The 26,206-nt window shown below is 45.9% G+C and overlaps 1 protein-coding gene across 4 annotated transcripts in view; it reads right to left on the bottom strand.

Moving 5' to 3' along the window:
* The window catches only part of USP54 (ubiquitin specific peptidase 54), a 138,870-nt gene that overhangs the window by 32,592 nt on the left and 80,072 nt on the right, over window positions 1–26,206 (bottom strand). For 3 of the 4 annotated variants that reach the window (XM_048502622.1, XM_048502626.1, XM_048502623.1), the window contains exons 9-15: window positions 23,811–23,957; window positions 22,846–22,995; window positions 20,665–20,833; window positions 18,837–19,007; window positions 6,323–6,454; window positions 5,792–6,139; window positions 1,079–1,298 (exon numbers count right to left, since the gene is read on the bottom strand). In XM_048502622.1, coding sequence (XP_048358579.1) covers window positions 1,079–1,298; window positions 5,792–6,139; window positions 6,323–6,454; window positions 18,837–19,007; window positions 20,665–20,833; window positions 22,846–22,995; window positions 23,811–23,957 — 1,337 coding nt within the window. The remainder of the gene's footprint in view (window positions 1–1,078; window positions 1,299–5,791; window positions 6,140–6,322; window positions 6,455–18,836; window positions 19,008–20,664; window positions 20,834–22,845; window positions 22,996–23,810; window positions 23,958–26,206) is intronic. The other variant, XM_048502625.1, reaches the window with a different exon arrangement.

The following is a 26,206-nucleotide window of genomic DNA, read 5'->3' as shown; positions in this document are numbered from 1 at the left end:
AACTCTATATGAAAATACATATAATATAAAAACAAGAGCAAGAAAACTACAATTAGTCGGTACCCATAAATGCAATGCTATTATTTCATTCGCTCCATCAGCTCTATTAAAATTTGCAATCACTTCACAAAACACAAGATCACAATTATTCAATAAGGATGGGATTGCCAGTATATCAGCTGAATCCTCGTGTAACAATGGAATAATTGTGGGATATTTTTCTCAAACTTTGACAAATCTGGGACAATGAAAGAAAATATGAGTTATAGTTTCCACTTGTCCCTGATTACAGGAACAAATTCTGTCAGCCCAATCAATTTTTGTATACCTGCCGCATAATAAAGCTGAGAACATTATATTAAATCTTGCTAATGCAAGTGCCCTCCTCTGTTTGGGATTATACACAGATAGCCGGCCATCCATCCTTGTTCAAGTCGGATTCAACAAGTGAAGTGACATTTAGGGCGATTCCCCACTGGCAGAGTCGATCTAGGTTCGACCTAGGTTCGTCCCAGCAACTCCCCACTGCCGCTGAGTTCAACCTGGGTTCGTTTCAGTTCTGCCCCCCTCAGAACTGGAATTTCTGATTCCAGTTCTGAGGTACAGCTTTTTCCCCGAACCTAGGTCAAACTCAGTTGGAAGCTAGACAGTGGGGAATCGTTTGTGGCGACACTCCCATTCAGCCAATCAAGAGCTGTGTTTTGAGCATGTGCAGAGTCACAGTGGGAAAAGCGCGCCTTTAAAAAATTTTAACTGCTATTTTCGAAGCTACGATGATGCGATGTTTTGGCGCCAATTCTACATAGCTGCAACGTATAAAAACTAAAAAAAAGGACGCACGCTCATGTTTCCCGCCGTAAAACAAGAGCCAATCGGGAACGAGGAGCAAAAGAGGTACCGAAGATGATCCCGCCCTCTGAGCTCGGTTCCAGTTTAACTCAGTTGCTGTGGGGAGTGACGAGAGTCAATCCTAGGTCAGTACCAGTTAAAGGAACTGTGTCGAACCTAGGTCGATTCTGCAGTGGGGAATCGCCCTTAGTGTTTGACAGGAATCAATACGTCTGTGCCTGAAGCCTACCTGGAAGTGCTGGAGCTCTCTGACAAAGGCATGTCCAGACTAACTGGGCTGTTGCTGTTGCGTTCGCTGCTTTCATAGCCAGACTCCATCCTCTGGATAAGACGAGGATGCTGGTCAGACATAAAGTGCACACCTCGACCCAGAGTCCACTGCTTGTACCGGGTTGGTCTTGTTTCTTGAATAAGTGACTCTTTTAGTCCATCTTCTGTGAATTCTTTAGCTGATAAAGTTAAGGTGACAGAAGAGTAATATTTTATTCTATCAGCCTTTATACACTTTTTTTGAAGAGGTCAAAATGAAAGTTTAAAGCAATGCAGAAAAGATCTCTGTGGATAAAAGTTGGTAGCTGTTAGTCAATATTTAGGAAAGGAAAGCTTTAAGGATCTCATAAGACAGTTATATTCATTCAGAGGTTCTTTGATGTGCCACTAGTGATTCTTCTGTTCTGTCTTGCAGGAAGTAAGAGAAGACGGCCACACCAGCAATGGAGTGAAAAAAATAATGGTGCAGTGGGAAAAAGAAGGGTTTTATTCCATTGTATGGCTGCAACAATTAAGAACATAAGAAAGAGCCTGCTGGATCAGACCAAAGTCCATCTAGCCCAGCACTCTGCTACTCGCAGTGGCCCACCAGGTGCCTTTGGGAGCTCACATGCAGGATGTGAAAGCAATGGCCTTCTGCTGCTGCTGCTGCTCCCGAGCACCTGGTCTGCTAAGGCATTTGCAATCTCAGATCAAAGAGGATCAAGATTGGTAGCCATAGATCAACTTCTCTTCCATAAATCTGTCCAAGCCCTTTTTAAAGCTATCCAGGTTAGTGGCCATCACCACCTCCTGTGGCAGCATATTCCAAACACCAATCATGTGTTGCGTGAAGAAGTGTTTCCTTTTATTAGTCCTAATTCTTCCCCCCAGCATTTTCAATGAATGCCCCCTGGTTCTAGTATTGTGAGAAAGAGAGAAAAATTTCTCTCTGTCAACATTTTCTACCCCATACATAATTTTATAGACTTCAATCATATCCCCCCTCAGACGAGAAGTCTCCTCTCCAAACTAAAGAGTCCCAAACGCTGCAGCCTCTCCTCATAAGGAAGGTGCTCCAATCCTTCAATCATCCTCGTTGCCCTTCTCTGCACTTTTTCTATCTCTTCGATATCCTTTTTGAGATGTGGCGACCAGAACTGAACACAGTACTCCAAGTGCAGTCGCACCACGGCTTTATATAAGAGCATGACAATCCTTGCAGTTTTATTAGCAACTCCTTTCCTAATTATCCCCAGCATAGAGTTTGCCTTTTTCACAGCTGCTATGCATTGAGTTGACATTCCCATGGAACTATCAACTAAGATGCCCAAATTCCTTTCTTGGTCTGTGACTGATAGCACTGACCCATGTAGCGTGTATGTGAAGTTTGGATTTTTTGCCCCTTTGTGCATCACTTTACATTTTGCTACATTGAACTGCATTTGCCATTTCTGAGCCCACTCACCTAATTTTTCAAGGTCCACTTGGAGCTCTTTGCAATCCTTTGCGGTTCTCACCACCCTACAAAATTTGGTATCATCCGCAAACTTGGCCACCACACTACCCACCCCTACTTATTCAAGGAGATCTGTAAAACAGATTCCAGCAGTTCCCACAGGAACAGAATGCCAGGCTCTGATATGTGGTTGCTTTGGGCTGTTGTTGTTTTTGCTCCTCTGTTCCCCGGTAGTGCCTTCGCCCCATGAGCCAGAAAAGTCAGCAGGGTTGTTGCCCAGTGGGGCTTCAGCTCAGCAAGAGGGAAGAAAGCACGCAGACCACGGAGAAGTGCAAGGACAACCATCCCCACGGTAGTACTACATAAGCTTGTCCAGTAAATATGTGAACAGAACTAGTGATTTACAGTTTGAATCACATTTATGATTTAAATGTAAAGTCTTTTTTAAATTAGCTCATTCTGAGATTAATAATTATATTTAACCACCCTGACTAAATTAAAAGTCTACTTTGCTCCTGGCAGTGGCGTATTTGCCTAGGAACAGGGGGTACCTACTGATCTGGTCACGTGCCCCCCCCCCAAATTGACCCCCCACGTGACCAGCAAAATGGCAAGGCAGCAGGAAGTCCTGTTGCCTTGCTGTCTTTTGGCACCCTTGGCCCCGCCCATATCATCATCGACATGGGCGGGGCCAAGGAAGCCAGAGGACCCCCCAAGCCTCACCCCCTCTCAGCTACTGGCTCCCCCCAAGCCCTGCCCCCTCCCAGCTGCCAGCTTGAGCCGGCAGCTGGCAGTCCCTTCTGCCCTCTCCTCTGGGGAGAAGCAACTGGAAGGCTCCGTGCTGGGGCCTTTGTTTTTATAGGCTTGGGGTGTGTGGCCCCACCCCAAACTTATAAAAGCAAAGGCCCCAGCATGGAGCCTTCCAGTTGCTTCTGTCCTCCCCAGAGGGCAAATCACTGGCAAATCTGTCCCATTCTGGCGGCGAAGCAAATGAAAATTGTGCTAGAAGTGGCCTCGCTTGCTGCAGAGAGAATGGAAAGTGAAAGTGGGGCTTGAAGAAATCTTACAAAAATCTTGCCATGATGGACACTCTCCTCATTGTGCAGCAGACACCTTGTGCATAGTTGGCCTTTATTTTGTCACAGAGGCAGAAACCTTATTTTCATATTCCTTTGCTTCTCAGCATTGTTACGTTGCTTCTCAATGATACACCAAAACATTTTCCAGGTGAAACAGAGATGGTATGGGATGATGGGATTCTGCTCTTAGTCACATAACTACAAACGTAACTCACTATCTGTTCTGCTTTGCTTTTCTTATCCTTCCTTACTCTTGTTTGCCTCACTGTTTACCTCTGATTTTATTCTTCGTTCTTGTCAGATATCTCTCCGTTAAGGGCTCTGAAGTGCTTCCGAGCTCCCTTCTAATCACCAAGCCAATCATCAGCTTTAATTACCCACCTGTTAGGGATATTCCTAGTTGATTGAGATGCATTCCTAGTCGGATGTAGTTGTTACAAAATATATTGCCGGGGATTGTATCTAGGTGATTGAGATGCATTCCTAACTCAATGTAATCGATACAAGATGTCTGTTACCAGCCTGCAGTATGTTACCACTGCTGTAAGGGGACAGTCTTTCCTTGATCTTCTTTTATGGCTTCACACACTAAGTACAAAACTGGGCTTACCCCTGACACTTTTGGTCCCATAGGAAACAGGATGTTTCCGTTGTCCTGTGGGGGCAGCAGACCAGGTGGCTTTGTCTCTATCTATTGCCGGCCATAGGGCACCTTGGCTCCAGAAGATTTTTTTCTCACATTCTTTGGGAAAACGAGAGGTGGGATTGATTTCGCATAAAGGGGATAGCAAAAGCCAGATTTGGCAGAACTGGCTTTTCCAAGCTGGGTGCGTCGCTGCCTAACAATAAATGCTACTGATCAACACTACAGAGCCCGTTTATTGCTTCAAGGTTCGAGATCTAACACCACCCCAGTTCCAGGCACTGATGGCACAGGTGCCCTCTTTCACGCCAGGACCATGAATGCCTTTGGAGAAGGGACTGAGTTACAGAGACATCTGTCTTCACCACTCCTTATGCAGGATTCTGGATGACTTTTTCCACTCCTTCCTCTTAGCAGAGGAGCCAAGGAGTCAGACTATAATCTTCTTCAGTTCTCCCAAGAACAGGGAACGCCAGGATTTATTTACTGAAGACTGGATCTTGGCCAGTGGTGGGATCCAAAAATTTTAGTAACAGGTTCCCTTGCCAGCCCCCCCCCCCCTCAGCAAAGGGGGCAGAGGCGTACCTAGGCAAACCTGAGCCCTGGGCAAAACCTGAGTTGGATGCCCCCCCATGGGCAGACACCCCACCACGACCCCCCAATTTTTTTTTGAACCAGGTCATTTCTAAATCATCATCACATTATAGAAAATGCCCCAACTCACAAATCTGAACACAGCAATGGTGAAACACACAGGTTCTTTGATAGAGACTGGTGAGATAAAAGGTACGAAAGGCTGAGAATCAACGAATTGCAGTACCTGAAAGGGATTAACCCAGTTCAGGGAGTTACATTATTAGTCACAATTGCTATATGGAATCTTCACGTTCAAAGGCAGTATGCCTCTCGGGGAGGCAAGGGCACGGAGATGGAAAAGCGGGCCCAATTAATAACCCCCTCTCGGCACACACAAATAATTAGTAACCCACTCTCGGGAACCGGTGAGAACCTGCTGGATCCCACCTCTGATCTTGGCCTACTGCTATGGAATTCTTCTGTTATAGGCAAACCCCAATTTAAGGTAGTTGTGGATTCTCTACCTGCCAATCTCATCACTCATCGTTCTCAAGAGCAGCTGTAACAAGCAGGGGCTGTCTACTCTTCTTTAGCCCTAAGTACTGTGCAGAAGTCCTGTCTTGTACATATTCCAGTAAAGAGGAATGCCAGGAGGTTTTCACAATGTTCCAAAGCAGTAAAGATCTACTTCAGCAAATGCTTTGTTTGCCATGTCCAAAGGGCCAGAATCGCCATCGGGAAGGCAGCAAACCACAGAAAACACAAGCAGCACAAAGAAAAAAAAATCACAGATTTAAATAAATAGACTAGAGGTGCACATTAGGAAGCAATGTAACTTAATCCCCCTGGCAGACATTTCTACAAAGCAATTGATGACGCACAACTTGTACCTTTTCAAGCCCCCCCCTGCCCCCCCCAATTCTCCCACTTCCTCACCTGCCTCTTCAGAGAAAGGGCTCAGCGGTGCGTAGCCACCTTGCTTCCTCTTTTCTTTACTGAAGATGCTGTCGATGTTGAGCGCCTCCCTCTTAGGCCTCCAGGTTGGCCGGTACTTGCTCGATGAACTCAGTTTGGATTCGCTGCTGGTGCTGCCCGTCTCCCAGTCTCTGGGCTGCGGCTGTACTTCGGCCTGCCCCTTCCCTCCACGTGGAGAGCCCTGGCTCGTCTGCGAGGGTCTGTTGTGGATGATGTTGCTGACGGTCTCTTTAAACCCCCGTAGCCTGCTGCTGCTGTTGGATGCTTTGGGGACAGTTCGGGGCGCCTGTTTCTCTTTCAGTGTTTCCCCTGCGGTTCGAGAGAGAGGGGAAAAAAGCAGCTTGAAGGGCATAAATTGCTTCCTTTTACAATCAGCTGCCCTATTCACATCACCTTCCTGAAGGGACGAAGACAGGGGACCTAGACCACACCCCGAACTGGAGAGACACACAGAGACAGAGAGGAAAGAATGAAGCCGTTTCCACCCCTTGCCTTCACTATGATATCCTGATGGCTGCGACTCATCCCCCTTTTTCCGAGACCTGCTGGAACTCCTCTTACGGTCTGTCAGGGAGCCCTTTTTGGAAACATGCCTCTGATTACATTCACTGTCAGTCAGGTGCCCTGAAAGAACAGAACAGACTTCAGATGGACAGAGTATTCCGACCGGATGTGCAGCATATATGTGTTATATATTTTATTTGTGTGCCACCCTTTTCCCTTGAGGGCTCAGGCGGCTTCCCTTAGATCAGTGGTAGGGAACCTGCGGCTCTCCAGATGTTCAGGAACTACAATTCCCATCAGCCTCTGTCAGCATGGCCAATTGGCCATGCTGGTGAAACTTCAGTAGCGATGCCTAATTTTCGAACATCTGGAAGAAACCCATGATTCTACTGTGAATCGAGAACCTGGTTCCCCAAACTTATTTGGCCTACTGCCCCCTTTCCAGAAAAAAAATATTACTTAGCGCCCCCTGGAAATTAATTTTTTTAAAAAATTTAATAGCAATTAAACAGAAAGATATATGTATTAATGTTTCTACCTGTGGCCATCACCGCCCCCCTGGATCCCTGCAGCACCCACCAGGGGGCGGTGGCGCCCACTTTGGGAATCACTGCCTTAGATAAAACTGCAGCAAAATTTGAGGGTTAAAACCACCAAATGCCCTATCTCTAAACCACAGACTTTGCTCCTTCCCTGCAAACGTCAAATGCATTAAAATACTGCCAGCCAATACTCCCAGCAGAAACAAGAAGTACTGGGGGCAGAGAAGCTGGACCTAAAACGTAGACGTTATATATTAGCAATTCAATCTCTAGTGATGAGATTTCTTAGAACAGTGATGGCGAACTTTTTTGAGACCGAGTGCCCAAATTGCAACCCAAACCCCATTTATTAATCACAGGAAAATTTACGACCTGGCGAATTTAACCCCACTGAATTCCTAAGGTTTTTTAGTTTAGAAAAAAAGCGGTTTGGCTCCACTCCTCACTCCACCTCCACTTACCAGCTCGAGGCAGGGAACCCAGACCACTGCTCTAGCCTCCAGCAGAATCCAGCAGCGTTTTCCACTCTGATGCCTCTCCGCGCATCCTCTGCCTCCTCCTGCGGAGAAGTCGATCTATGGCTACCAATCTTGATCCTCCTTGATCCCAGATTGCAAATGCCTTAGCAGACCAGGTGCTCAGGAGCAGCAGCAGCAGCAGCAGGCCATTGCTTTCACATCCTGCACGTGAGCTCCCAAAGGCACCTGGTGGGCCACTGCGAGTAGCAGAGTGCTGGACTAGATGGATTCTGGTCTGATCCAGCAGGCTTGTTCTTATGTTCTTACAATCCTCAATGCAGCATGGAAATCCTCACAGGAAAAAAAGCTAGCAGTGTTGAAAAATGAGTCCTAAATGATCTTTCTACAGAATCAGTGACAGGTAAAGGGAAAGAAGAAAAACCCAACCCTGTGAGATTAGCCAGGCAAAATGAAAGTGACTGATGGAGGAATACCAAGTTTGCATGGAGAAGCAGCCCTCAACCATCAATCATTTGAAAGAAAAATGCCTTCTGCTTGCTTTCAATGATTCCACAGAGATACCTGGTATCCTGAATAGTCCCCATGGTAATCAAAAGCATCTACAGTTACAGAGATAGTATTTTCCTACTTTTATGTGGAGCATTAACTCTATATTCCATGTCAAACATTTAAAACTCATTTTGTAATTCAAGTGTTAGTCCTTTTAAAGCTAGTCCCGTTGGAGTCCTTTGTTCCTTATCTTCCAGGACTTTCTTGATCTATGTCCTCTGGAGTCTCTGAATGCAAGTCTTTTCCATATTTCTCTAGAAATTCTTTCACCTTCTGAACGGCATTGTCTAAATTTACCTTGTTTAAAATTAAACGAATCCACCTTCCAGCTTTTCCTAATGAAATCTGATCTTCTTTTCAGTTTCTCAGTTAGAAAGAGATAACCCTTTCTCTTATGCAATATTCTGGTGGGTATTTCTTTCAAGACTATCATATCCACTTCATAAATTTTCTGCTTTGTATTAAAATGTTGTTGCAAAATTACCTCTCTCATCCTTCTTCTTACAAACTGAGGAACTACATCCCTTGGCAATTTTCTCCTCTCAGCAAATCTTGAGATTGACGAAGTATACAATCTCCTGTGCCATCTCAGCTTCTGCCATGCCCATACCATCTGCAAGAGCAGATATGATCCTTTGACTGGTATTTTCTCCTGAAATTTCTGATACATTTCTGAACTTCACAGAGAATTCAACTTCAACTCAATGCATGGCAGCTGTGAAAAAGGCAAACTCTATGCTGGGGATCATTAGGAAAGGAATTGAGAATAAAACTGCAAAGACTGTCATGCCCTTATATAAAGCAGTGGTGTGTCCGCACTTGGAGTACTGTGTTCAGTTCTGGTCGCCACATCTCAAAAAGGATATCGAAGACATAGAAAAAGTGCAGAGAAGGGCAACGAGGATGATTGAAGGATTGGAGCACCTTCCTTATGAGGAGAGGCTGCAGCGTTTGGGACTCTTTAGTATAGAGAGGAGACGTCTGAGGGGGGATATGATTGAAGTCTATAAAATTATGCATGGGGTAGAAAATGTTGACAGATAAATTTTTCTCTCTTTCTCACAATACTAGAACCAGGGGACATACATTGAAAATGCTGGGGGGAAGAATTAGGACTAATAAAAGGAAACACTTCTTCACGCAACGTGTGATTGGTGTTTGGAATATGCTGCCACAGGAGGTGGTGATGGCCACTAACCTGGATAGCTTTAAAAAGGGCTTGGGCAGATTTACATGGAGCGGTAGTCGATTTATGGCTCCCCGAATCTTGATCCTCTTTGGTCTCAGCGTTACGAAATGCCTTAACAGTCCAGGTGCTTTCGGGAGCAACGGCATAGAAGACCATTGGTAACACATATAGCATGTGAGCTCCCAATGGCACCTGGTGGGCCACTGCAAGTAGCAGAGAGATGGACGAGATGGACTCTGGTCTGATCCAGCTGGCTTGTTCTTATGTTCTTAATTCTTTTTCTCTGAGCTGTAACAAAGCAATATTGTCTAACTCTTGTTCCAAATCTTACTTTAAATTGTATGTTTTCCCTTCAATCTGTTCCACCAGCTGATTGGTCTGCTTAATATCATTAAATGCCTGGTTCCCAGAAGTTTCAAGTTTCTGCCTCTTTCCAAACCTCCATTTAAAAAAATCTAAATTATCAGGTTTTGGTCCATCCTCTGTTTAGATAATGTCATCCTCAGCTCCAATAATTCAGGTTTATCTGAGAACTGTTCAAAGTTTTTCTTTATAAGTTCCTTTTACAAGCCCTTTCGGGTCAACATTTTGTAATTTTTCCACTTCTCCCTGAGTCAGGGAGCAGTGAAATTCTATAGCCCCAATATTCCACAGATGTATACGTTTCTCCAATAGGTGTCACCCTTCATCCTCTATATCAGTGATGGCGAACCTTTTCGAGACCGAGTGCCCAAACTGCAACCCAAAACCCACTTATTTGTCGCAAAATGCCATCACGGCAATTTAACCTGAATACTGAGGTTTTAGTTTAGAAAAAATGGTTGGCTCCGAGGCGCATATTACTTGGGAGTAAGTTTAGTGAAGCAACCATGCGACGCTTCGAACGGGTGAATCATGGAGGGTCTACTCAGAAGCAAGGCCCGTTGCCAGCAACTGAGCTTACTCCCAGATAAAGGATCACACTTTAGTTCTTCCCATGAAAATCAGTGGGGTTTAACAGCGCTTAACAAGGTTACCTAAACTGCTTCCCCAAAACTAGGTCTTAGGTTTAATGCTAATAATCTCCCTGAAATAATTACACTATTATCACACTGGGGGCCTGGTTGGGGGGGGGTGTGTGGGGGGAGAGGGAAGTAAAACTTTCTCTTTCCGAAACCCAAGAAACCCCCACCACAACACAGAAGTAAAAAGGCAGTCATGGAAGGCAATCCTAAGCAAGAATGCTGTGCAAGGAATGGGATAACTTCAGGAAAGCTACATTGGTGGAGCAGCCATCTGATCTGCTGTTTTTCCTTCACCTGATCACAGCACCTGACTTCCTACAAAAATGCAACAGGACCAGAAAAACAAAAGCAGTTCGAGCAAAGTCCTTGGAGACCTGAAAAATCCTAAATGCATCTTGGTCCCTCCACCCTAGGCTTGATCTGCCCAGGCGATCGGCAAAAAACTTGGGTCTGAGCATTTCCCCAGTGTTTGGAAAAGCACATGTTTTGTTTGTTCAACCCCTCGAGCAGCAGCAGCCAGCCCGCTCCAGACTCCAGCAGGTCCTACGTGCACCCGCCGCTGTGCCCTGAGCTGCTCTAACGCCTCCACCCCCCCGCCTCCGTCCCACCCGCCGGAGCAGGGGCCAGCCTGCTCTAGCCTCCAGCAAGTCCCGCGTGCAGCGCTCTGAGCCTCTCTAGCATCTCCACCTCCTCTGTCTCTGCCCCCCATCTCGGGCAGCAGCCACCCGAAGCACAGGCACCAAGCCCGCCAGCCGAGTCCTCCCCGCTTGCCGCAGTGCACGCGCATCGTGCCCATCGGCCCAGGCCAGACTAGATGTGTGTGTGTGTGGGGGGGGTGATTCCTCCCCCACATGACGAACTCTGTGCTCGCGTGCCCACAGAGAGGGCTCTGATGCCACCTCTGGTACACGTGCCATAGGTTTGCCACCACTGCTCTATATTATCTATATTTACAGATCAAAGTTTACATTTCAGAGGCTTCTACAGTTTACTTATGCAGATGTTTGGCTTGCATCAATGTTGAAATTATTTTCTTACCAGTAGGTAGCATAAGCTCTAGAGCAAAAAGGATTGTCCAGAATGATCTTTAACAAAATCTGCTGCAAAAAAATTAATTTCTTTTCCTCAGTAATGTAGGTAGATCTTGAAATAGACTCCTTTTATGGGAGCTAGAACAGAAGGGTATCCTTCTTTTAAACAGTGATTGGTTTGAGGTTTTGGAAACAGTGGCTAAATCTTTAACTGGTGTTATTACTAAACTGTGTTACTAAGTTGTGTTAATCATGAGGATTGTTATGATATGTTTTATATATGCCATTAAAGGTTTGATTAAATGAAATGAATGCAATACTTTTATTTCCTTGTTGTCTGCCGCCAAGGGGTCCTCCTGATGTTTCTTCAGAATCGCATCTTTCATTTTCTTATGGGCAAATTTCACCAGAATATCTCTCGGAACTTTATTTTTCTATGCAAATCTAGTCTCTATATATTTGCTCATTCTCTGGAGTTCCGCAGGGCCTGTAAGACCGAGTTCATTCCCACCCAGGGCACTTTGGAGATAGCAGCTAATGATTACCTCTGCCCCCCCCTCCGATTACAGGGGTCCCTAATATCATCGGGACCCATTATTCCTTCTGGGGAGGGTTGTATATGGGTTCGTGGGACATGGTTTTAGAATGTAACTGTTTTAAATTGTATATATGTTTTTTATATATAATAGTTTATATTGTTTACCGCCCTGAGCCCTTTGGGGATAGGGCGGTATATTAAATCAATCAATCAATCAATCAATCAATCAATCAATCAATCAATCAATCAATCAATCAATCAATCAATCAATCAATCAATCAATCAAACAAAGGCAGCATGTTTTTCCTCTATGAGTTCTCAATGAACCAGTGCCTGGAGGCAGTTTTGGACTAGGTGAAGGGTAATAAACTAAAGCCAAATCTTAACAAGACAGAAGTGCTAAAGGTGAATAGAAGTCTGACCCAGAATTGCAGGTGCTACTCATTCTAATGGGGTTGTACTCCACTTGAAGGAACAGGTCTGTAGTCTGGGGGTACTCTGGGACCCAGACCTACTGCTGGATAAGGAGGCGGCAGCAGTGGACAGGATTCTCTTCTACCAATTTCAACTGGTTAGCCTATTGTGGCCTTTCCTGGGCAGAAAAAAATCTGGCAACTGTGATGCATACCCCAGTTACTTCAAGATCAGATGACTGCAATGTGCTTTGTCTGGGACTGTCCTTGGAAACTTCAACTGGTACAGAATACTGGAGACTTAAAGGGATGAAACTGGACAGGGTCATTTGACTCCCGTCTTCTGGCCCATCAAACCTACGGCTCCATTGCAGCTACAGGAGGCATGAGCTGAGCACTTCAGATGCTGATGCTAAAGCCCTAAAGGAGCAGCAGTGGCGTAGTGGTTAAGAGCAGGTGTACTCTAATCTGGAGGAACCGGGTTTGATTTCCCGCTCTGCCGCCTGAGCTGTGGAGGCTTATTTGGAGAATTCAGATTAGCTTGTGCACTCCCACACATGCCAGCTGGGTGACCTTGGGCTAGTCACAGTTCTTCTGAGATCTCTCAGCCCCACCCACCTCACAGGGGGTTTGTTGTCCAAGAGTGAAAGACTTATTACGGCCCCTTTGGAGTCTCCTTTAGGAGAGAAAGGAGGATACTCGTCAACTCTTATCCTGCTTCTTCTTTAGCACTGTGCCCTCACTAATGGGTTGGGACAACATACAGGAACACCTACTCCCTCAGGAACTTGCCCACCACAATGGTCACTTTTTTGGGTTCTGCTTTAGGGCCACCCATCCTTCTAACCTAGGCCTTCTCTGTTGTGGCACCAAAGCTCTGGAATTCCGCCCCCGGAGGGAGTGGAGTACAATTCCTACTTAGAGTTTTAATTTCTGTTTAATATTCTGGGTGTATTTTAAATCTATTTTAAACTGTTTTTATGAAGTGTATTGTGGGGGGTTGGTTTTAACAGTTTTAAAGTGTGATTTTTATCATGTCTGTTTTTCAATTCTTAGCCTCTTTCGTGGCTCTTACGAGGGCAGAAAAGTGAGAAATAAATTTTGTAAATAAATAAATGATAGAAAGTCAAGTTGGCCCGAGGATCTGGCCAATGCAGGCTTGAATTCCCAGTCTGAGCAAAAACGAGAGGAGGAAATCCTCCAAACGAACAGACAAAACAACAGCACAGAAGTGATGCATATATTGTGGGTGGGTGTTAAGTGCTGTCAAGTTGCTTTTGACTCATGGAGACTTTGTGAATGACCCCCAAACCGTCTTCAAGCTTCAATACTTCAAACGTCACCCAAAACATCTGGGGCAGCCCTCACGTTACCCAGGTTCCTGTACCACCAGCTTTGTAATAAAACCACCTTGAGCCCACTGATTTAAAATAATACATACAAGCAGCAGATCCACTAAGGCTTGCGGGAGGAGGGAGGGATTTAATTCTCTCTCCTGACTACTTCTTCTTTACTGTTGCTGAAAGTCCTACAGCCACTCCTCTTTTCTGCTTCCTTCTCTCTCTCTAACCTATAAGCCTACCTTTATATGCCCCCCCCCCCAAAAAAAATCTTTGCCTTCCCTCCCCGTGGCAGCCTCTACACAGGAAAACAACAACCCAGTTGCATGATGGGAAACCCTCAAGGACTTGGTGGGGGAACTGCCACTCCCCACACTATTTCTTTTTTATCTTCTTTCTCAGCTACCACGTCCTCACTATCCCCTGCTTTCTTCTCTCCTTTCCCCCCACCTTACCTCATCAATTCCATTTATACACCTCCTTTCTTCCCAATGGGAACCCAAAGCAGTGTACATTTGGGGGGTTGTGTGGTTTCCGGTCTCTCTGGCTGTGTTCCAGTAGCATTTTCTCCTGGCCCGTTTAAAGCCTGCATCGCAGGCGAAAATGTGGCTGGTGAAATCAGGGCGCATCTGAAATCGACCATACAGCCAGGCACAGCACTAATGATTCTGACCATGAAAGCCTTGACAATACAGTGCATTTTATCCTCGCGCGGCAACCCCGGTAGGTCTGTGGTGCGAACCTTTGGCACTCCAGATGTTATGGACTACAATTCCCCTTCGGCTGCCGGCGCCCAGCCCGTTTGCCATGCTGGCGGGGGGCTGATAATCCGCAGCATCTGGAGATATAGGGAACCGCCCTACTGGAGTAAATTAAGCTGAGAATGTGTGGCTAGCCCAGGGGTCTGTACCTGTGGCTCTCCAGATGTTCATGGACTAAAATTCCCATCTGGCCTCACCAGCAGCCCAGTGGCTATGCTGGCGAGGAAAGTAATCATTATCCGCGGTGGGAGAAGCCGGGTTGCGGGCCACCTGCCTCTCACTTACCCCGGCACCTATACTGGGGGTAGGGAACCTGTAGGCTCTCCAGATGTTCAGGAACTTCTAATTCCCCATCAGCCTCTGTCAGCATGGCCAATTAGGCCATGCTGGTAAAAGGCTGATGGGGATAGCAATTCTAATTTTATCTGAAACCTAACCCTATTCTATACTCTGCCAATACTGCCCTCTGCACTATACCTCTCCTTACTATACCCTCTCCTTACCAAGTGGCCATGCTGGCAGGGGCTGATGGGAATTATAGTCCATGAACATCTGGACAGCCACAGGTTGCAGACCCCTGGGCTAGCCCAAGGTCACTCGGCAAGCTTCCATGGCAGAGCAGGGAACCTAGTCTGAAACTCCAACCATTACAACACTCTTGAACCTTAGCAACCCTGGGCCAGTCATATACCCGGTGGCTGCTGCCACGTTGAGTCCCACGGAGTCTGCCTTTAAAGGCTAAAACAGCCTGAGAAAAGGCGTCTCCTTATCCCCCTTCACGTTACTGACAGGAATCAAAACGCTAAGGCTTGCAATGGAATTGTGGTTGCCTAGCAACCATGCAGCGACTACTGCAGCAGTGTTTATATCTTAAAGGTAATGCTTCTACTTCCATTTTGGGGAGGCGTTTAACCCCCATTTTAATGTTGGTTTTGTTTCAGATTTCAGAATTTTCTGCAAGCGTGGTCCTTTCCTCAGATTTGTAGAAAGAGCTGCCTTGCCAGTCTCTGGAACGAAGTCTCCACAGATTCTGACATACTGGCATTCAATTAGTACACACAATAGAAGGTAACACTGTCAGTTATCACCACTGTCATTCAAAAATGAACACGCAACGATTGAAAAGCAACTCAAACACAACTCCCCCAAATGTACAGCTGTGGTAGTATGCTGGCAGCTCCATTTGAAATATTATTCTTCAGAGAGATATACTGATTCCCTTCTAAACACCAAATTTACCAATAATATACCAAGCAGTGAATCACGGGCTTTCCCCCTCACAGTCAGACACAACAGCTCGCAGCTCTAATACTGCAATACGTATTCAAGCCAGAGTTCCATCATGGCCATTATTATGATATCAATCAGTGGTGGGATCCAAAAATTTTAGTAACAGGTTCCCATGGAGGCGTAGTGCCAATGGGCGGGGCACGACGGGGGTGTGGCCGGGCATTCCGGGGGGTGGGGCATTCCTGGGCGGGGCTGTGGCAAGGACGCAGCCGCTGCGCCAGTCCTTGGGCGGGTAACAAATGCACGCAGGCGCAGGCTGCCACGCATGCCAGTGCATCTCCTGCTAGACTGCTTCAAGTTCTGCGTGCTACTGCTGAGAGGAGGGGCGTAACTAAGGCAAAAATCACGTGGCAAAATCAGCAATTAGCAACCCCCTCTCGGCACACACAAATAATTAGTAACCTACTCTCGGGAACCTGTGAGAACCTGCTGGATCCCACCTCTGATATCAATAGCTTTACAGCCACCAAATTCAGCAATATGGAAGTCTGAAGAAACTGAGAAAGGGGGTGGGGGAAACCTGGCTCAGCTCCTTCGACCAGACTACCTGTCGGTAGGGGTGCCAGTGCGAGGCTGGGGCGGGGGGCACAGGGGGGCCGTCTCACTACCAACATGTTGTTCAATGTGGGGCAGGTCCGAGACTGACATCATACCGCTGTATTATTCAGCGGGAGCCCTGTGGTTTTATCAGGAAATGACATTCAATTTTATTTTATTTTTTTTAACTGTTACCCTGCTCACTCCCCGAAGGGGCTCAGGGCAGCAATACCGCCTCAAACAACACTTACTAAAATAACAATAAATATCCTTGGCTGATTCCGCATGGGCCAAAAACAGTGGTGTGGAAACGGTGTGACAACGGTATAAACCAGGGGTAGGGAACCTGCGGCTCAAGAGCCGCATGCGGCTCTTCTGCCCTTGCACTGCGGCTCCACGAGTAGAGCCGCCGGCCCCATCCTTGCCCGCCCTGCAGGCAGCAGGGCAGGCGCACCAATGGCCCGCAGCTGGCTGGGCCGCGCCGCAGGCTTCCCCTCTCGCCCGCCCCGTTTGAGCGAGGTGGGTGCTTTCCCGGTGGCCGGCGAACTGTGCCGCTAACCCCATCCTTGGCCAGCCTTTTCTTGAGTGTAACCGGGGGGACGGGCATCCATAAATCTCAGGAATGAGTGAAGTAAAAGGTAGAAAAAACCCTATATATATAGTGTTATCTTTATTTTAAATGTCAAAAATTATTTGCAGCTCCAAGTGTTTTCTTTTCCCGTGGAAAACGGGTCCAAATAGCTCTTTGAGTGTTAAAGGTTCCCTACCCCTGGTATAAACTCTTTTACACCGTTTTAAACCCTTTTACACCATTTTCACACCACTGTTTTTGGCCCATGCGGAATCAGCCCTAAACATTTTAAAATAGCTAGTACAGTATAAAACAGCTTAAAACAACCAAGATGGCAACTTCACCCCCCCCCCCCCAAAGGCCCCAGGAGGCCAATAAAGTAAGTGTTAGCCCGGCTGGCCTCCAAAAAAAGCCTAGCGGAACAGCTCCATCTTACAGGCAGTGCGGAAACAACTCAAGTCCTGCAGGACCCTGATCTTGCCCGGGAGCATATTCCACCAGGTAGGGGCCAGGACAGAATAGGTCCTGGCCCTTGTCAAGGCCAGCTGGGTATTTTTCGGGCCAGGGATAACCAGGTGGTTCTCCTCCGAAGAGCGGAGGGACCTGATTGGGCAATATGGGGACGTGTCAGCAATTTTTGCATTGTTTCCTTTACCACCCTTCTCCAAATTCTGATGCTCTACTGATGCTCTTCCCTCACCACTGTGAGTGTGTATGTATGTGTCTGTCTGGGTTGGGGAGGGGGACAGTTAAGGTAACTTCCAGAGGGGGAAGGAAATCTATGGCTCCCACAGCACTAAATTCAACTAAAAATACCCAGCTGCCATGAGTATGGGAGGCTCTACTTTCCTCCTCTTCCCAAGAGCCACACCAACCCCAACGTTTCTCCTTGCAGCTCAGTCAAGGTGATGACAACCTGAAGAGATACAATTAACTCCCACTTTAAACTGGTTGTTGTGGGTTTTCCGGGCTACGTGGCCGTGGTCTGGTAGATCTTGTTCCTAACGTTTTGCCTGCATCTGAGGCTGGCATCTTCAGAGGTGTATCACAGAGAGAAGTCTGTTATACACTGTGTCCAGTGAGAAGGGAAGGAAACAGACTTCTCTCTGTGATACACCTCTGAAGATGCCAGCCACAGATGCAGGCAAAATGTTAGGAACAAGATCTACCAGACCACGGCCACACAGCCCAGAAAACCCACCACAATCAGTTGAATCCGGCCATGAAAGCCTTCGACAACATATCCCTCTTTAAAGCCATCCCTCTTTAAAGCCAGCTGCCTCACTTTACCGTCGCCCCTTTAAACTTATCCTCACAGCAGCAGGTTGTGAAGGGAGGGGAGACAGAGATAGTAACTTCCTCAATTGAGTGCTTCGTTTTCAGCAAGGACATAAAACCAAGGAAGTTTTTACTTCTTCTACCTCTTCTTCTTCTTCTATCAAGGAAGTTTTTATTACTTCTACATTTGCTTTTAAAAAATTATTATTCTTGCTGAAAAAGCACCCAGAAAAGCGTGTGCTACTGAAGATCTTTATCCTAGAGAAGGCATCCCAAGTACCAGGCTTTGGGATCCAATCTCCAATCTAAGTCCAGAGGGCTTGCTATCTTAGCTTATTGTAGGAATATGAAACAGAAGTCCTCAAAGACACACATCGTTCAACTGAAGATTTATGTTTCAGCTCATTGTGTATTTTTTCCCTAACTAGTCGTCTTATTTATTCCATGCTAGATTTGGAGATCTATAGCAACTTTATAATCAGTCCACTTCTCAATAGGTTGGGAAACAGTTCTGTTAGAAACCAACTCAGGATCCCTGATAGCCAAACACAAGCAAGTGTGGAGGACTTACAGAAAGATGTTGCAGTCTCATTATCAGGTGTCACTTTTATCTGAACCGTAAAATAGTAAGCACTTATGGATTGTAGCTTTTGGTGATTACGTCTGGGCTTTTAATTGATAAGAGCTGGAATTACGAACAGAACCCATGGGAACTATTTGTATGTGTATATATCTGAAGCATTCTATTTGTTTTTTTCATTGATAAATGCTTTACTGTAATTCATAATGCCAGTAAAGGCTTTATACTACTACTACACACATTGTTCATTCCAGCATGGGCCTTTGCGAGCCAGAGCTCACTTCTTCAGCAGTCTGACTGGAAAATCTGCAGTTTGCCTTTGAGGTACCGCTGGGCTTTCGTTAAATGACACACGCAGACCTATTTTTCTATATGTACCCTATGTTAAGGAAAGGGTTACCTGTGTCCCTGCTGCTTTGCGATGCGGTGTCGTTCTCCATGTTGTAAATAACAGTTCCCTGAGAATCAGAAGAGAAGTGGCTGACCACAGATTCATGGTGTGAATGCTTAACGGGGTAACTGTCTGTCGAGGAGTCTGTCCTAGTATCACTTGCAATGGAAGGTTCCCGCCCTGGTAACAGAAATCACATGAGAATTAAAACCACAGATCAAAAAAGGGTCGAAAATAGTTAAAGGAAAACGAAACATAAATAACAGCGAATAAACCAAACGTAAGAATCCCACAGAGGGACAAAGGACAGTAAAAAGCGGTTATTTGTTTTACAAGTTCATTTGGTGAAATATATCTGTCCGTGTCCTTTAGACCCAGGCCCCTACAAGTGTATCCAGCAATGGAAAGCTCTCACGACATGTCCACAAGATGTTCTGAAGAGAGCAGAGAGCTACGTTGCCAAAGGGAGACCACTAAGAATAACACACTGGGAACATTTGCTGCCTGAGCAGGGTTCACGGGTAGTAATGAGTGCTGGGGCTGTGAAGAGCAAAAATAAAAATCACGTCCTGAATCGTACCCAAAGGAAGGCAGTGCTAGCATCTGAACATGGCTCTAATGTGTTTCTAGCATCTCATTCCTGACTAGAGAGCAGCAGTGTCAGTCTTCATGGGCCGCCCTTTCTGGAAGGTCAGAGCATCTTTCAGATGTGTTTTAAGAGCTTTCCATTGAGTACACTTTGGGGGGGGGCTTGGGTTCAGAGGGCAGGCAGAGGCCTTCTCTGATGACATGAGCTGACAAAAGATGAATAAGAAGCCCAGTCTTCACAGCACCAAGGCATTAATGACAGTCCAGAGCAGGGGTCTGCAACCTGCGGCTCTCCAGAAGTTCATGGACTACACTTCCCATCAGCCCCTGCCACCATGGCCAATTGGCCATGGTGGCAGGGACTGATGGGAACTGTAGTCCATGAACACCTGGAGAGCCGCAGGTTGCAGACCTCTGGTCCAGAGGGTCATATTTAGAGATACGAAAGCTTAGGATCAACAGTTTTTCCTTATTACCCCCAGAATCCCCAACACCACGACCACCACCAATTCCTTCCAGCCAAAATACTGAAAATGTTAGGAAAGCCTGAGAAAAGATTCTTTGAAAGTTCTTCTTTTTTTTAGAGTGGATTTTTAAAAACAAGGTGTTATTCACTCAAAAATAGTATGAAGATGTAAAAATAACCCACAACAGGAAATAATGGCAATTCCTATGCGCAGACATCAACAACATTTTCAAAGATAGGTTTATTGTTTAAATGTGACCATGTGACTAATTTTGTCCACAAGTTTACACATCGTAATGTATATGGAAGGGTTCTGTATTTTTCAAAGCCAATGTGAAAGCTACAATTTTGATTTTTGACGTATATATCAGGAACATGAAGGTGGGAAGAGGAATAAAGAAAATGTCCCCCTTTCCCCTTCCTCCCTACTCTCCATCAATCCCTTGCTGTCTCCCCCTTGTATCCTCTAAATGCAAAAACTGAGACTGAGGGCTCTAAACCTTGCATCTTTGTGCAAAGTCAACATCATACAGAAGCCCCCCCCCCCCCCCCCCAATTCTGGCTGCGTGGTTGACCACGGACAATCTTGGTTAAATATTTTTTGCAACTCTTACGTAACTCCATATTTGTTTTGCACAATTTAATTTGCTTCTGTTAGTCACGAGGAAGTTGAAAACAATGACATAGGATATGGACGCTCGTTTGGTGGAGTGTGTGTGCCACGCCTTTGGCTTTCCACCATTTAATCTCTGGTGAAGAGAAAGAAAAGTTTGGAAGAGTCACCTGAGTCTTCGCTGTCATAGTAAGTCCGGGTATATTGTGGTAGATCCACTTGTGCTGGAATCTCCTGTGTTGATACTGGAGTGCCTCGAGGGTCTGCATAAAGTAGCAGCAAGGGCTGGTAATGACCTTTAATGCATTTGGTCACCACATCTTTCCACTTGGGACCTATCTAGAAATAAAATAAAAATCTCAGCAACTCCCACCTGGTTTGGTTTTAATCTGTGGTTCACTTAATACGTAGGTAATCAATTCAGACTTATTCAGGTCTCCAGGCTCAGGCAGAGATTCAGGCTGGGATCCACAGCCAGGTCCAAGCTCTGAGATTCCCCAGCCAGGGCCTAGCTCTGAGACTCTTCAGCCCCTTGATACAGAGCCAGAGGGGACCTTGGCAGCTCCCTCACCCCCAGTCTCCAGAGCCCCAGGAGCAACACAGAAGGAGACTATGTGCTAGCTTACAGTCAAGGAGACGCAGCAGCAGGTTAGAAGCAATGGGGCGAGTTAGAGTAGATGCAGAGTCTTTTCAGGAGCCAGGCTAGAGTAACCCAGCTGCAAAAGGTTATTGCACAAGGCTGGCTACAAAAGAGAGATTGAAGCTGAGCTAACTTGTGGCAGCAGCGTTGTGGTTTAGTTTGCAGGTTACTGTTTCTTGCCTTGTCTGGTCTGGATTTCTTGCTCTGTGCACATTAAATATCTGCACCTGCTAAGACCTGTGTGTGGACTATCCTTGGTTCCTGAGGGTCTGTCTATAACAGTGGTGGCGAACCTATGGCACAGGTGCCAGAGGTGGCACTCAGAGCCCTCTCTGTGAGCACGCACAAACGAGAGTTGCCCCCCCACACACACATCTAGGCTGGCCTGGGCCGCTGGGCCCTATTATTAGCATTAAACCTAAGACCTAGTTTTGGGGAAGCAGTGTAGGTAACCCTGTTAAGCGCTGTTAAACCCCACTGATTTTCATGTGAAGAACTAAAGCGCAATCCTTTACCTGGGAGTAAGCTCGGTTGCTGGCAATGGGGCTTGCTTCTGAGTAAACCCTCCTAGGGTCGTGGTTCACCCATTGGAAGAGTTGCACGGTTGCTTCAAAGCAAAGCCACTGACTACCACCAAGCTTACTCCCGAGTAACACATGCCTTGGAGCCAACCGTTTTTTCTAAACTTAAACCTCAGTATTCAGGTTAAATTGCCATGTTGGCACTTTGCAATAAATAAGTGGGTTCTGGGTGGCAATTTGGGCACTCGGTCTCGAAAAGGTTCGCCATCACTGGTCTATAACATTAGGTCTCCTGAAGGGCCCTTTGCTGGACTGTGCGTTCTTGTTCCATTATCAGCACTAACCCGCATTTTCATATGATCTCATCTTTGCCCTGGACACCCCACACTGCTCTACCCCCCTCGCTCCCCCTCACCAGGATTCAGATGAAAGCCAGGACACAGAGGCAGGCCCATTTGCTTTCCCTGAATTCCTGTTCATGAGAATCATCTTTACATAGCGGCGCCCCATATTGACACGACAAATCCCTCCATGCCAGGTCAACTAGCCACAAGGCACAAACGCTAAAAAGCTCTTCAGCCTGACGCACTAGGTCCGTGGTGGTGGACCTTTGGCACTCCAGATGTTATGGACTACAATTCCCATCAGCCCCTACCAGCATGGTCAATTGACCATGCTGGCAGGGGCTGATGGGAATTGCAGTCCATAACATTTGGAGTGCCAAAGGTTCGCCATCACTGCACTAGGTGATGCTTCTACACATGAGGGACTCACTACAACATAGGTGTCAAACTCGCGGCCCTCCAGATGTTATGGACTACAGTTCCCATCATCCCCTGCCAGCATGATGCTGACAGATTTAAACAGACAGATTTAAACTGGCCTTCCCAGGGCAACTATATGGACATGAAGTGCCAGATTTAAACAGGCCTTCCCAGGGCAACTATATGGACATGAAGTGCCCTCCTGAGCCACTGAGTGGCAGAAAAATTAGAAGTCAGGGCAATTAAAGAATGCTGCACAAGAACAAGCTTTGCTAGCTGACAGAAGTGCGGACTGACACACCGATCACTGGAAAACTTTTGGGAAAGTAATGTGGATTCACACGCTCAAATGCTTCGACACTTTCCTTCAAACCCTCAGTGCAGAAACGCTTCAAGGCTTCCCCCCAAAGCCCTCGATTCCCTTACCTCTTTCACGTGTGCGTCGTCAAAGTACATCCACTTGCGGATTTTTGTTTGGAAGAAGAAGGTGGAATAATGTTTCCCATAATAACAGATCATTCCAACTAAGTACAGTTCGCACAGTTTTGCTCTGTCATCCGTTACTCTGAAGAAAAGCTTTGAAGGGTAAAAAGGTAGAAGAACCACAATACGTTATTTCAGCATTTGAAAACTTAAATTCGTTCTGCAGAAGTTTACTATGACTGCTTGTTTCAATTTAAGCCAGCCGGACGTGATGTTTCAGGTCTTATCAAATTCAAAATTCAAATAGCCTTTATTGGCATAGCCTTTAATAGCATAGTCTTTATTGGCATAGCCTTTAATAGCATACTAAAAACTAACAAATAACATCTATATAAAAATACATATAACATAAAAAGGTCACATCACAAAACAAGCAACTACTGCCCTGATGGTAACCATTGTTCCAGCACAGGGGTTGTTTCAAATATTGAAAGCCATCTATGAAGCTCCAGCATCAATCTACAATGTATGCTCTGAGGTCCCTTTTACTCTCTCTCTCTCTCTCTCTCTCTCTCTCTCTCTCTCTTTCTCTCTCTCTCATATATATAGAAGAAGAAGAAGAGGAGGAGGAGGAGGAGTTTGGATTTATATCCCCCCTTTCTCTCCTGTAAGAGACTCAAAGGGGCTTACAATCTCCTTGCCCTTCCCCCCTCACAACAAACACCCTGTGAGATGGGTGGGGCTGAGAGAGCTCCAAAAAGCTGTGACTAGCCCAAGGTCACCCAGCTGGCGTGTGTGGGAGTGCACAGGCTAATCTGAATTCCCCAGATAAGCCTCCACAGCTCAAGCGGCAGAGCGGGGAATCAAGCCCGGTTCCTCCAGATTAGAATGCACCTGCTCTTAACCACGACGCCACTGCGTAGTGTGCATATATATATAAATGCACACAGCAGAGCAAACAGACTCACATCCCCCAATTTCAGGCAGGTGCCCAGGCTGTGAATGACATCCTCTGCCAGGTCTGAGTGATCCGAGTCCCACACCAGGCCGATGGTGATGATTTGCGGGGAGTTCATCAGCACACGGCGAATGCGAATCTTCTCTCCGCAGTTGCTCTGAAGAGGCATGAAGAAAATGTGTTTAATTACAATTAAATTCAACACAGTGTCTGGCTGGTGCTCCCAAATGTCCTGCTTTCACATATCAAGGACTTGAAACATAGCAGATTCTCCCGCAGAAATAAGAGGGAGTCCAGAAACGGATGAATTCTTCAAGGATAGAATGTGCATAAACAAATGTACACGAACACTGAGTACTAAAGATTTAAAAAACGGACATTAAATGAGCTGGGGATGAGAACCAAATTATAAGGTTTATAAAAGCCCTTTGGACATTCTCTTTGGAGAACAAATCAAGCTTGCCCTACTTCAAAGCCATACCTTCCACTTTAGAACCAGCATCTAGCACAGTGATGGCGAACCTTTTCAAGATCGAGTGCCCAAATTGCAACCCAGAACCCACTTATTTATCACAAAGTGCCAAAACAGCAATTTAACCTGAATACAGAGGTTTTAGTTTAGAAAAAATGGTTGGCTCCAAGGCATGCATTACTCAGGAGTAAGCTTGGTGGTAGTTGGTGGATTTGCTTTGAAGCAACCGTGCAACTCTTCAAACGGGTGAATCACGACCCTAGGAAGCAAGCCCCATTGCCAGCAACCAAGCTTACTCCCAGGTAAAGGATCGTGCTTTAGTTCTTCACATGAAAATCAGTGGGGTTTAACAGCGCTTAACAGGGTTACCTACACTGCTTCCCCAAAACTAGGTCTTAGGTTTAATGTTAATAATCTAGCTCAGTGGCCCAGATCACCCTAGATGTGTGTGTGTGTGTGTGGGGGGCATTTCCCCCCAACATGACAAACTCTGTTTGTGCATGCCCACAGAGAGGGCTCTGAGTGCCACCTCTGGCACCCGTGCCATAGGTTCGCCACCACTGATCTAGCAGGACAAAAGTCATTGGAAAAATATCCTTTTTCCTAGAGGAGCTCGTTTTACCGTTATACCTAATTAACTATGCTCTGCTCGCTAGCCAAATGGCTCTCTTATTCGCCTCTCCTCTCCAGAGCAGCCAAATTAAGCGAGTTAATTTATTAGGAATCTTTTTGGAAGCTCTGCTGCAGCCACGTGCATGCCAAACAATCCAAGAACAGAACATTTTTAGAACTATGGCTATGCATCAAATGGGAAAGCTTTTGAACAAATGCCTATTTAAAAACCTATGGTGAACACAGAGACGACGACAGATACAATGCACAATTCATCCTTGCTCTTCAGCTAACTGCAGCTGATAAATAAGATAGAATGGCCTTCGCTCAAATAGACCGCAACACACACTGTCCTCCTGCCTCTGAGCTCTCACTTGCACCTGCACAGGCAGAAGGCTATGCCAAGGCCAGTACACAAACATTTTGAATTAGAAAGGCAAATGTCCAGTAGACCCTGAGACACCAGCTCTTCAAGGAAAACGACAGTGAAAGGAAGAGGGGAAAAGGAAGATTTCCCCCCAAAAGCTGCAAAGAAGAACAAAACCAAAACAAAAAGATTTCCATGCTCTTCAGCAATTTATCCTGTTGGTTTCAGATAACAAACTTACAGTTCAGTGTGGCCAGCGGTTCAAAATTTTCCCTGGAAATGTCATTTTGCAGCATTCAGGGGAAGACAGCACTTTACTGCTGACATCCCAAACAGGACCTGCTGATATCCTTCTTAACACCCAGCCCTTTGGATAGTGAGGAGCAACGGTCGTCCTCCTCCTCCTCAATATTATTATTATTATTATTATTATTATTATTATTATTATTATTATTATTATTATTATTATTATTATTATTATTATTATTATACACATAACAACACAGCACAAGTGTCTGGAATTCATCTCTGAATATCGAGTCCTTCCCAAGGACCTAGGATATTAGAGGTATTTGCGTAGAATGTGTGCAGTTCCTAGAAGTGCTGCTTTCTGCAGCATGTGGACTGATGTTCTGTCCAAGTTTAGGCTTTCCAGATGTTTTTCAAGATTTCTTGGGATTCCTCCTAGAGCACCGACTACTAGTGGGATTACTGTTGTTCTTTTCTGCCACAATGCGTTCAACTTCAATTTGTAGGTGCTTGTATTTTGTGATCTTTTCCAGCTCTTTTGTCCTCTACTCCTATACTGTCAACTAGCTTTGCCAAACATCTATGATCCAAACATGTTTTTTCTCTATCACTGTTATGTCTGGGGTGTTGTGTGCCAGGTGTCTGTCTGTCTCTGTATTCTAAAGTCCCAGAGTATTATTATTATTATTATTATTATTATTATTAT

The sequence above is a fragment of the Sphaerodactylus townsendi genome, linkage group LG07 (assembly GCF_021028975.2).
Source record: "Sphaerodactylus townsendi isolate TG3544 linkage group LG07, MPM_Stown_v2.3, whole genome shotgun sequence".
Classification (NCBI taxonomy): Eukaryota; Metazoa; Chordata; class Lepidosauria; order Squamata; family Sphaerodactylidae; genus Sphaerodactylus; species Sphaerodactylus townsendi.
This window is presented reverse-complemented; position numbering and strand designations above follow the sequence as displayed.